The following is a 12,384-nucleotide window of genomic DNA, read 5'->3' as shown; positions in this document are numbered from 1 at the left end:
TTATTTAACACTACTTGTTCCTAATAGGTTCACCATCCGCTAGTACGTGGCACCAGCGTTCGTAACCCAAAAAGCATAACCTTGTAATAGTATAACCCATCGGGAGTAGTGAAAGTAGTCTTATCCTCATCATCTTCCACCATCATGATCTTGTGATAACCTTTGAACATGTCCATGAAGCGTATAAGCTCGCAGCCCGTTGTTTCATCCACCATTTGATTAATACTGGGTAATGGATAGGGATTAGCAAGCAAGCCCGGTTGAGATCGGTGTAATCAATACACATTCTCAAGCTGGTGGCTTGGGAACACGGACCACGTTGACAACCCACACAGGATATGATACTCTCGAATATGATGCACTGTAACACCCCGGAAATTCATTCCCTAAAACCCGAATTAATTCCTTAATTAATTCCTTGTGGTTTTACAATTCTTATCCTAATTTTCCTTTGAAATTTGTTTAAGGACCTAGTTGACCAAATTCCTTATCCTTTTAATTTGGTCAATGAGTTGTACCTTGGGTTTTAGCCCTTGTACCCTAGACTTTGTCTTTCTCCTAACTAGTTTTAGGAGGAAGGGGCCCTTTTGGTCATCTCACACAATTCTAGCATTAAAACCCTACCCTAACCAAGGAATCCAAATCATTTTTCAGGATTTCCCTTCTCTCTACATCTCTTTCTTGCCCCCTACTCCTCCTTCTCTCTAGGAAATCCTAGAGTTCATCTTCACAAGTTCTTCAAGAAATCCCAAGCTAAGATTCTAACTTTCCAACACTACAAGGCTAGCAATGGTAAGATCTATCCTTCCCTACCTTTTCCTTACAAGATTCCTCCATCTTTTCTCTAAATCTTTCTTCTACCTTGTGGGTTTTGGGAGTTTGTAGAAGATCTAGTGGTGGATGAAGTGCTAGGTTGATCTAGATGAGCTTTGGTCTTGCTTTGAGGTTGAAGAAGGTGTTCTTGGTCTGCAAGAGGTAACCCATGCTACACAAAATCTATTTTCACTTGATAATAATGATCATTGACTTCTATGTGATGTTTCTTGATGTGTTTGAGTGATTTGATGCATGATCTTGTGATAATGCATGCTTAGAGCTTGTAGTTAGGGTTCTTGTATGCTATTGTATGAGTTATTCATGGGTTCAAGTCATATCTTTGTTGTATGGAAAATTTGGGGTCATTTGGACTTGAACTTGACCTTGAAAGTGGAAATCCGCGAAGTGCTGAATTTTGTGCAGGGGTGTTCCCCGCGGGAGGAATCACCGGGGGGGGGGGGGGGGGGGGGGGGCACCCGTGGCTCCACCCGCGGGGTACATGTTTGAGAAAGGGTGGGTGGTTGTCCGCTCACCGATTTGCCCACTTGTGTGTGATTCTTTGGCCTCCATTTGATTGGATTGTTGAGCTTTTGTGTGTCTCCTTAATGTTACTTATGTCTAGAACAATGTCTTAAGTGTCCATGTTAGGACTTGGTGTCTTGAATCGAGCTTGAGGTCCAACTTTGTGATTCGTTGGATTATTGTGAGTCTTTGAGGTTCATTGGAACCATTTTGGTTTACCTGTTTGATATGCATGCTAGTTTTGGTGTCATTGATGCTAGTATGTATTGTTTGTCCCTTTCTATTGAGGATTGGCAACTCGTGTTGCCAACCATGTTGATATTGGATTGAGGTCCATTGTTGTTGTTGAATATCGTTTCATGTCCTTCAATGAAACCCCTTGCTTGGATCCCTTGATGTGATCCTGTGTGTATGATAATTCCTTGATTAAGCTATTGTTGAGCTTATCCCTTGTTGTACACACTTTGTGTGGAATCTATGTGTTGTTGTATCTCTAGATTCCGTGTGTATTGACTCTTGTTGAGATAATGGATTGATGTGATGAGATGATTGAGCTGGTAAAGTGGACAGTGTGGGGACTTATGTGTGAACGGATCCGGTAGTGGGTTTAAAGCTCCGGATTGCCGTTTGGTTACTTGTGACTTGTGGGCAACATGGAAACTCATTCCAGTTGCCAGAGATGGTAGCTAACTCGTTGAGCTTGGAATCTCAATAGGGGGTGTATACACTTAAAGTTGCTAGCTTTGCTTCCATTGGGTTGCGGTCCTTGTCATTGCGATGACACTATAGCATGTGATCCGGGTCGTTGCGATGACTACGTGATACATGATTGATGATTTGGAGCCCTCCACACTGATCCACTATGAATCGAGCCGTGGTGCTGACTCCATGGTATATGACTTAGAGTGATTGTGTCCTATGAGGACTTGGAACTCGTTGTGGTGTGAATCTTGTCTTCCTTTGCTTAAGGGCATGTCTTTTGTGAATCCTTCATTGTGGGTCGTACGTTGTACCTTATTGTTGAGCTTGTTGCTTGTGGTTCTATTGTCTTATTGAGTATGTTGGTCTTTGTTCTTTGTTGTGAGTGATTGATGAGTCTATTGATGTTTCCTCTCTCTCGGCTTTAAAATGATATATAATGTATTCCCAGTTTCAAATGGTTTTGATTATATCTATGTATATTATGATACTTAACACGTGTTGGTGGGTTACCAGCATTATTCGCTGACCAGGTGTTATCCCTTTATCTTTTACAGGTTGAGTAGCTTTGGAGAGCGCGCTAGTGGCATGTAGATAGATTAGATCTCTTTCTTTAATAGTTGTTGAGGCCTGTGAGCCTAAGTAGTTGATCTGTTAGACTGCTTAATAGTTAGTGTTTGCCTGTGTACCTAATGTTGTGTAGGTGTGGCATAACATCTCCCAGATTTGTGTAGTTAGCTTCCGCTTTGCTTATTCTTAATGATTAGACTTTACCTCTTTCATAAGCTTTAATTTGGTTTTAAAAGTTGTTGAAATTCGGGGGTGTTACATGCACTGTTGAAAGAGCCTTTACCTCTTTGCGTACAAATTATTGATGCTCTGAGGCCAAATGCCTTTGCTTATACTTAACCAGTTATGCAATAGGTAAGACTGACAAGTGATGGCAGATGACCAAGCGATCAATCCCCGTCATGTCCTCGGGACCCCATGCGAAGATATCTCTTTAAGCGACCAATACACTAACCATCTCAACCCGCATCTCTAAAGGTAGTTCGACACCAATCTTCACTACTCATCGCTCTGGTCGGTTCGGGTACAATATGGTTTTCTCTATTTTCGAGAGCAGTTATGGTTGCTCTTTATTTTCTTCATCTCACTGCTTGCTAATGGTACTAATCCGTGAAGAAAACCTGGCTTCTTTTTAACAGCTTTAATGTAACATTGTCGAGTAGATCTCAAATCTCCCAGAGCATTCCTACCCCCCTCCAGCTGGCGTGCAGAATTTCATGTAGATGTGCGTCATGGATACTACTACTTTTGCCTTAGATAATCCCAATCGCCCTAGAATCACATTGTGTACACACTCTAGCCATACCACCAAAAATTCCATCTTAGTGTTTAGCACATTTGGTGGTGTCCCTAACTCCACTAGCAATTCCACTACCCCCTCTGGTTGTATTCTATCGCCCGTAAAACCTAAAAATAGTGTTGAAACTTTCAAACAATTCCACTACCCATCTCACTTTCGGACCACAGTTGGTTAAATTTTGAAAGGTGAAGGACCATGGATGGTTAACTTGGACCACGGATGGTAACAATTTGAAAGTCGAGGGATCACGGGTGTTAATTTAAAAGTTTAGGACTAAATGTGGCAAAATCACTATACTCGAAGGACCCTATATGGCATTAACTTGGAAAACGTTTATAGCAGTCTTATCATCCATCGGCTCTACCTCTCCCACCTCGTTCTTTTACCAGACCAACAACTGGGACAAGAGTTTGCGGTCTATCTGCCAAACAGTGTTGAGGTGCGTGAAAATCGATCTCGAGTTCGCAAATTGACGAGTGAACTGGGCGGCTAATTCGGCAAAATTGTTGATTGACCCTAATTCCAATGTCTTATGACATTCCATCACCCTCCTAGGGAGGGTCGAGAAGAATGTTCTGAAAATTATCACATATAATACTCCCATCATCAGCATATTCTCGTAGTATGTGTTGACATTTTCCTTCGAGTCGATTTTACCATTGTAATTATTGTTGCATGGAACCCTTAAGTCAATTAGATACACCTCATGCATTATCAGGGCCATGAAGGGAATTGTGATTAACAAATCTATAGGTTCCACTGATTTTTACACATGGCGATCCCTCCACCACCGAGACATCTCCTTCCGAAGGTGCGCCAGTACTCATCTCGGTAGGTCTGCCTCTTCGTCCAGTATACAGTTTGTGTCCCTCCGAACATCTGACACACTACTCTCACTAACTCTTTCGAATGGCCTCTCCCGGGCCAAGCGAGATCGAAACAAGTCAACATGGACTCACGCTCATATGAGAACCAATCGCATCCGTCTACCAGTCTAGATCTAACGGATCATATGTAATTTTTTTTAAAAAAAAAATTATGTGGCAATTTTATAAATAACTTGAACTTTGGTACAAGTAACATGTATTAAAAGTGCAAGTAACTGGTACAAGTGTGCAAGTAAAATCACTTAAAAATGCAACCATTTTCACTTAATAATGCAAGTAATTTACATTTTCACATTAGTGCACCTAATGATAACGTCTTTCAGTAAGTGATCTGCAGGGCAGGATTTTGGGTTGTGCAAGCTACCCAACAGGATAGGGCCTCAAATTTTAGAGGGCCCAATATTTAATTTTTACCTAACTAGTTAAGAAATTAAAAAAAAAATTGTAATTAATCTTAAAAGACTCTGTGGAGGAATGGTAGATATGCGTGTCTATAGTGTATGCCTTCTGTTTTTTTTTTTTTTTTTTTTTTTGGGATAATGGTCAAATAGACCCTCCAACTATATACTAAAGTTCAATTAGACCCTCAAACTAAAAAACATCCAATTAGACCCTTAAACTTGTTAGATTTGTGCAATTAACTTATTTAACAGGTTACCTTTAGTAACCTGTAAACTTTGCTTACATGGATTGTGAAATTCTATTTAAAAATTAAAAAATATATTTTTTTAAACTAAATTTAAAAAAAAAAAATATTAATCTCTGTTAACCTTCTTCGAACTGCCATGGCAGCCAAGCTGCAATTGGCTGTGATGGATGACTGCCAGGCAACTTAGCTGCCATGGCGGGCTTCTGCAATGGACAAGAAGTCATGGCAGCAGCTGCCATGCATGGAGATGCCCCATGGACTCTTTGTCCATGGCAGCTGCTGTTATGGACAAGAAGTCATGGCAGCAGCTTCCATGGAGTTGCCCCATGGCAACAACTTCCATGGAGTTGCCCCATGGATTATTCGTCCATGGTAGCAGCTGCCATGTCGCTGCAATGGTTTTTTTTATATATAATTTAACTTTTTGTAAATAAATATTATTATTTCTCAAAAATAAATAAATAAATATTATTATTTTAATTTTTATAAAATATAATTTTTAAAAAATGTTAATCTAAGTGGCATCATATGTGGCATGTGATCTAGAAGTAACATATTATTATAGGTCAAATAGGTTAATTGCACAAATTTAACAAGTTTAAGGGTTTAATTGGAGGTTATTTTAGTTTGAGGGTCTAATTGCACTTTAGTTTATAGTTAGAGGGTCTATTTGACCTTTATCCCTTTTTAAAAAATCCTTTTGCTTTGTGCACACCTTCTTTTATTTTTTTTCTTTTTTTTAAAAAATTCTTTTGTGTTTCTCTTTGCGCATAGCAGCATTTTACCACATCATTATTATTATTATTATTATTATTGTTGTTGTTGTTGTTATTGTTGTTGTTGTTTTTATTGTTATTTGTATTATTATTATTGTTGTTGTTATAATTGTAATTAATTACATAATATCTTTCATTCTTTTGTCTTTCTCTTTGCACACAACATTTTACCACATTATTATTATTATCATTATTATTATTATTATTATTATTATTGTTGTTGTTGTTATTTTTATTCATATTTGTATTATTATTATTGTTGTTATAATTGTAATTAATTACATAATGTCTTTTGTCTTCCTCTTTGCGCACAACAACATTTTACCACATTATTATTATTATTATTATTATTATTATTATTATTAGGGTATTGATTTTAAAAATTACTCTTTTGGTAAGATCTCATTTGTTTACGAGAACTAGACCATAAAAATTTAAAAATCGGTCCTGGTGATCTGCAACCCACATGTTAACTAGATAATCTATTTCTATGTTTGATTGCTTGAAATGATTTTCATATCCTCCCTATATCATTTGTACTATTTTGTTCTCTGATTTGATTTAATGAATTCTTCGTTTTGTTTAAAAAAAAAAAAAAAAATGTTGAGCAGGAGCACCCACTTGGTCTTCACGGAATGACTTGTTCATCATGCCCCAACGACGACCCCTCTCCACAATCATTACTCTTTAGTCTTTATCCTTACTTTTTATTTGAGTGGTAAGGTGTGAAGGCAACAGCGGATCGGAGAATCAATAATCAATAATCAATAATCATATAGCCCGCCCACACTTCTAGAAACAAGACAGCATTGGGTGTTCCGAAAATGACTTTAAGGCTAAGTGTTGGATAAGGATTAAGGATCGGAAACGGATGATTTTAGATTTATTAATGCACACAAACACATCACTTTCCAACTAGTTACTCATCTCTATTTTTATTTTATTTTTTATTAAATAAATTCTATCACATTCTTATCTGATTACCGATTACGTATAAAATATATATCTCCAGAAATACGAGTAATACATACATACGTACATATGATGGGATGATTGATTTTGAAATTTTGAACGCGTTGACACAGTAATCATTCATGTGTAACTAATTTTTATATTTTTATTTTAAAAAAAATTACAATATACACCGTATTTTTTTTTACCATTATTGACTCTATTACAAAGTAATATATATTCTATACTTTATCAAACTATTAGAGCATAAAGAGTCAATTCCCCACCATCGATGTTCGATCATGTGACCTTCCCTCAAGAGAAGCTACAAAGGTGCCATCTAAACACAAAGTGCGTATTTTTTTAATGTACGTGATTATAACATTTTGTTTAGTTAACTAATCAATACAAATGTCATAAGTACGTAGCTTGTCTGTTCCGAAGATAAAGGGGGCATTAGTGAGAATATTATTTTTAAAAATTATTAAGAGTGTCCTTATCAATCAGTTGAATTACATAACTAAGATGATTGATCACATTTTTTTGATTAGGTAACTAATTAGCTGAAAGAAAATGAATTGTTGACACATTTCAGGGCAGGGCTGGGCTTTGGAAAGTAATGCCATATGATAAAAAAAGTTAAAAGCAGTAGTAAGTGGATATATCATATAATAATCCGCAATCACAAAATTCAAGAGGGAACCTTTTGTGTTGTGTTTTGCGGGAAGGGGAGTCTGAGGCTGACTCGGAGCCATTTTCAGCACACACTAACTCCGATCCGATGCTTAGTAGCGAGCTGCCAGATCTACAACCTCTTTGTACTCATCAGAAATATAAGACTTCACTTTCATATTTCCCAACGATGGAGATACATACTTTACACCAACAAGCTTCATGCCTGCAATATTTTCTAACATTTCTTAACAACATATCATCATATCAAATCCAGACTATTTTTTGAGAATGTAACAAAATTTTTAACTTTCTCAATGTTATGCCATCAAAAATATGAGACCACACCCCATCAAACTGTTTTTCTCTACAAGGAATACCAAATACAGGCGGCAATTGCTGCCATTCTTAACACATCCATGCAGGAAAACACAAACTCATATATTGTATTGTTAAAATATGGAAGGAAATACTCACTCTCATTAACACGACCAAATAATAATCTTTCGCCTTTCCAAAATTCCAATGGCCTGCTCTTGATTCTTTTGCTTCGCCTCACCCCATTCTCAAACAGCGTGCCAGCATCTGTCAACATAATAATAATTTATAATTATCCAACCCAAAAGACCATAGCAGTCGTTATGGATTAGTATATATGAGGGAAACCTGCAAGACTGGGCCTGAATTTAAGTGCTTTCCTTTCACGGTTTCCAGGCATGCAACTGTTTTTTCTCGGTTGCTTTTTGGTCAATGGATGCTGCTTCTGAATTTTGCAAGGCAAACACCTCTTAATTACAAACAACTTGGAAAGAAAAACATGTTCTCCACATATGCATGCACCAATGCATCTATTACTTCACAAACCATGCTTTCAATTCTAATGTATAATGAAACTAGATATGTTGGTATGTAACTCAATTCAGCGTCCAATATAACTATATACTATTTACAATTCAATTAGATGTCAAAATCCAGTCTACAAAAGAACCAACACTAAAACACATATCCATTATGTAAACAAATTAGTAATGCAAAATTCTTGGCTACAATGCTCCACACACTGGCTTACTGGAGCAAATGAAAGATTAAACAAAACTTAGAAGGCCAGAAAAACAAGTTTCAAATAGAGGGAGAGATAAAAATGACATCTGGTTTAAATTAAGCAAAAAAAGAAAAGGAGTTGAATAAGCGACTTCACCGATAAGGAATTTCCTGGACTGCAAAATTTTCACAGCTATTTTTATTTTAATACAAGAATCATAAAATTCATCAAGAATCTATTTTATTTTATATTCTAGATCATTTTATCTCTGCTACGAAAGATGAAGGTGGACACATTTGCACATTTCTGATGATCAAAATTCATCCAGGTGGTTAGACAGTCAGGTAATTCCATAATTTATCTGTTATGGTCTTTCCCAGCCATCTTCACACAAATAAGTAATTGATGATGATCATCTAGAACTACAGTTCCTACGGAATCATATTTCACACACTGCAATGTGAAGACGCTCTAAACATACATGATGCACTTCCTCTTTCAAACAAAGATTCACTTAATGCAAAAGTGCAAATTAAAAAGACATCCCAGTTTTGACTGCTAAGCAATAAAAGAAGATGATCAAAGAGATAACCATGATATGTTGTTCAGGATTAATATCAGGCAATGCACTTTGCATATCCACTGAGTGGTTCTGAACAGCAGCAGAATTTGATTGATCTGCAAAACAAAGCAAAAAAAAAAAAAAAAAAAACAAAAAAGGATAAGAAATGTCTGTAAAATCTAGCTACAAGCTAATATTTCCAAGCCTCAGAAAACATAGAGGGAAAATTTCTTGTGGTGTGATTTATTACTAGTTAATTAATAGAGAAAGTCCATCCAAGTTAATAAGCCTTAAAATGACTAATACTAAATCAAAACACAATTACAGAAGCTGAAAGAAATATTATGTTAAAGTTAGCAGATGGATTTTGGAATATGAAGAAGCAACAAATCATACCAGATGGATTCTGATTGCCACTCCAGTTCTCACTGGTGTGTGCATCATTGCCATTGTGCTCTTGTTCTTCTGGAAATGCTGACATTGATGGCATATCTTCAACCTGAAATATATGTGTCTATAAGCTAGAAAATACATAATTACCAACTTATGTGAATGTCATACACCGTTCTTCATTGATAAAGTGGAGAATCTCACGTGCTCATCTGTTCGGCAAGATACATTATTCTGAATATCAGTTTCAGTTTCATTGGAGGTGTTAGTTTCGTCATCAGCTTCCACTTGTACTTGAGCAGGAGACAGTCCTTGAATAAATATGCATGTGTCGTGCATTTTCTACAAGCAATAACAATTTAGCCACCCTAAAAATTATTGTTAATCAACAATAGCAGGAGGGAAAAAAACCTCTTTGTCTGTGATGTCATGCCCACTGGGTTGAACTTCAGTGTCCCTATTTTGCATGCCTGAGTTTTCATCAGCAGTCCTGATATCCATATGATTCCAGCCATTGCAGCGCTCCATGCTCCCATGAGAATCACCTTGCCCGGCAGCTATAGTCTCTCCACCTGAGTTCTTCTCCAAAGACTGCTCATTATTTAACTGCTCCAAACCTCTCGTAACCATATGACCAGCATCAGTGTGACCATCGCAGTCACCCATCTGAGCATGAGATCCACTATGGCTGATATCTATATTAGAACTTTGTGCATTTGTCTCTGCAGATCTGTCAGCTTGATGGTCTGAAACGTTCATTCCTTTAATGTTACTTTCTCCATGCAAGTTGCCTGATTTGCTGAAATCCTTCACCAAACCAACCTGATCTGAGTTCTTGTTAATGTCATTCAGATCAATATTTAGTGGTGAGAATGGATCCCTGAGTGGATTTGATTTTAAAACCTGTTTTCTTAACAAAGCCAGAGAAGAAAATGGGCTTTTTGGTGGGGTGGGAGAAGTTAAATTACTTTGCGGACTTTCCTCCCACTGTCTCTTGCCACTAGTCCTTTTATCTGAATTCGGTAATCCCAACACCGACTTCCTAGCCTTTGGTATCCTCTCACCCAATGTCATATAGTCAGTTCTAGCATCAGGGAATTCAGGCATGCACAAGGCAGAAAGATCAGGAGGTTTCATTTGAAACTGCTCTTGCAGTATGGACAAAACCCTATCATCATCTAAGTCCTTAGCATCACGAGACAGGAGTTCATCCAAAATTGCATTGACCCTGCCTTCTTTTTCAGTTATTAAGCCTGTGAAAGAGAAAAGTAACTTTGTTGATGAAAAACCCCAAATATAAAAAGCAAACAGACAGACAATGCTTAAATGAACTAGGGTAAAGCACATGGAGTATTATTTCAAGTTTTCAACAACAAAAACAGAACCTACAATGACATCATTTACAATTGAAACTCACAGATAACTCTTTTGCTTCAATAGCAGGTACTCACCTGTGAGTTCTAATTCCTCTAGCTCAACATCATTACTGTTTTCTTTCTGCAAATCAGATTTCAGTGCACAAAGATCATCCTGCTTGAATGTTTCTTGTGAGGACATATCTGTATCATTGTCATCAGGTGGCACTGATGAAAAGCGGTGTTTGTATCTAACCGATTTCCTGTATTAAAAAAAAAAAACTTTAATAATTGCAAGAAAAAAGCAGAAAGCAAACCATAGTAAGGAGGACCCAACATCTCTGGATGACAGCTAATGAAATTCTTGAACATACCCCAAGATTCCTGGTCTACGGCGCCTTGCAGTAGTGGGCAAGTTGTTGATATTTGAGTCATCAGCTACAACACCCATCTGCCTGTTAAGTTCTTGTTTGGCATCTTTACATCATGCAAAAATAAGCCAAAGAGTCATAGCAGTTAGTGCAAGAGAACAAATAGGTTAACAGGAAAAAGAAGAAAAAAAAATGCATGCATCATATGATTCAAACTTAAAATAATATTATAGAGGCAGGTAAGGGAGGGATCAGGGAAATAATATTTACTTTCTAACTTCTCGCATGCTAAGAAATATTCTTCTGGGTCCTGAAGTTTATCAACGTCCAAACTTGATTGCAAGCTAATGTTAGGCTGACTGCTATAGGAATTGTAAGGTTAATCAAAGCCATAATTTTCAAAAGAAGATCATTTCAATGAAAACAAATAAGGGTTGAGACTTTACCTAGTATCAGGCTTCATAGAAAATCGAGCCCTTTTCCGGCCAAGTCCTGGCCTTCGCTCTCGAGGCATCTCCTTTTCCACCTTTGCAGCAACATGATCATCTAAATCCAAAGATGCCTTAAATCTTGGAAAATTAGCATTCAGAATCTCTGAACCATTATCAACAATGGCCTTCGACTCTTCTAGAAGCTTTTCAGCATTCCTTAGTCCCTTCATGACAATGAGTAATAAATCAACATTATTAACTACTGTTATTATGTTATAATTTGGATTTACAATAGGAAATAACAAATGCCCCAAAGTTGATCAAGTTAGCAACACTTCCGATTACTACACTTACATTCTACTTCAATAACAAACAAATGAAAAATAAATAAATAAATACTTCGAATCTCTTAGCATGTGAGCATAAGTTCATATCAATAACCTACGGGAACCAAAAACAAACAAATTACAGGAACAGCGAAACTTGAATAAAGCATATAGATCGAGAAGAGTACCATAGACTTCATTAATTGGTGAATTGAGTTGAGGTTGTTCGGTTCAGAAGGAATTGAATCTTCAGACTGAACCCTAATTGTTTGGGGTAAAAGAGGGAGCCCGGCGAAGGCACGGAGCGGGTCGGGTGGATCCATTGTCAGAGGCTCAGTTGTCATCTTCCCATAAGAACTTCAAATCCTGAGCTAAGAGCGTAATCTGAAGGATCTTTTGCGCGAGAAGCCGAACGTGAGGAGTGAGGAGTGAGGAGTGAGGGGGACTGAGGATTCGGGCAAAATTTGAAACAAATAATTGAGCGGGATTGAGCGAGTGGATAAAGAATAAGAGGGGTGAAATCAATTTTTTTTGTTTGTAGGATATCATATGGAGTTCTTCGAGTA

General features: G+C 37.3%; 1 protein-coding gene across 3 annotated transcripts; it reads right to left on the bottom strand.

Moving 5' to 3' along the window:
• Window positions 1–7,280: 7,280 nt before the first annotated feature.
• On the bottom strand, window positions 7,281–12,296 carry LOC109189225. Of its 3 annotated transcripts, XM_019340042.1 has the most exons (13): window positions 12,007–12,296; window positions 11,508–11,716; window positions 11,332–11,423; window positions 11,065–11,167; window positions 10,787–10,953; window positions 9,747–10,588; window positions 9,540–9,677; window positions 9,342–9,444; window positions 8,976–9,061; window positions 8,008–8,104; window positions 7,819–7,926; window positions 7,421–7,567; window positions 7,281–7,385 (listed from the first exon to the last, which is right to left on the bottom strand). In XM_019340042.1, the coding sequence occupies exons 1-12, from the start codon at window positions 12,160–12,162 to the stop codon at window positions 7,455–7,457; spliced, it is 2,214 nt and encodes a 737-aa protein (XP_019195587.1). In that variant the 5' UTR covers window positions 12,163–12,296; the 3' UTR covers window positions 7,281–7,385; window positions 7,421–7,454. The 3 variants fall into 3 exon arrangements, with proteins under 3 accessions (XP_019195587.1, XP_019195578.1, XP_019195595.1); XM_019340033.1 differs by having other exon boundaries at window positions 7,281–7,567; XM_019340050.1 differs by having other exon boundaries at window positions 7,281–7,567; window positions 11,332–11,420; window positions 12,007–12,295.
• Window positions 12,297–12,384: the final 88 nt, after the last annotated feature.

The sequence above is a fragment of the Ipomoea nil genome, unplaced genomic scaffold (genome assembly GCF_001879475.1).
Source record: "Ipomoea nil cultivar Tokyo-kokei standard unplaced genomic scaffold, Asagao_1.1 scaffold0202, whole genome shotgun sequence".
NCBI lineage: Eukaryota > Viridiplantae > Streptophyta > Magnoliopsida > Solanales > Convolvulaceae > Ipomoea > Ipomoea nil.
The sequence above is the reverse complement of the archived record's forward strand: the minus strand, read 5'-3'. Positions and strand labels throughout refer to the sequence as shown.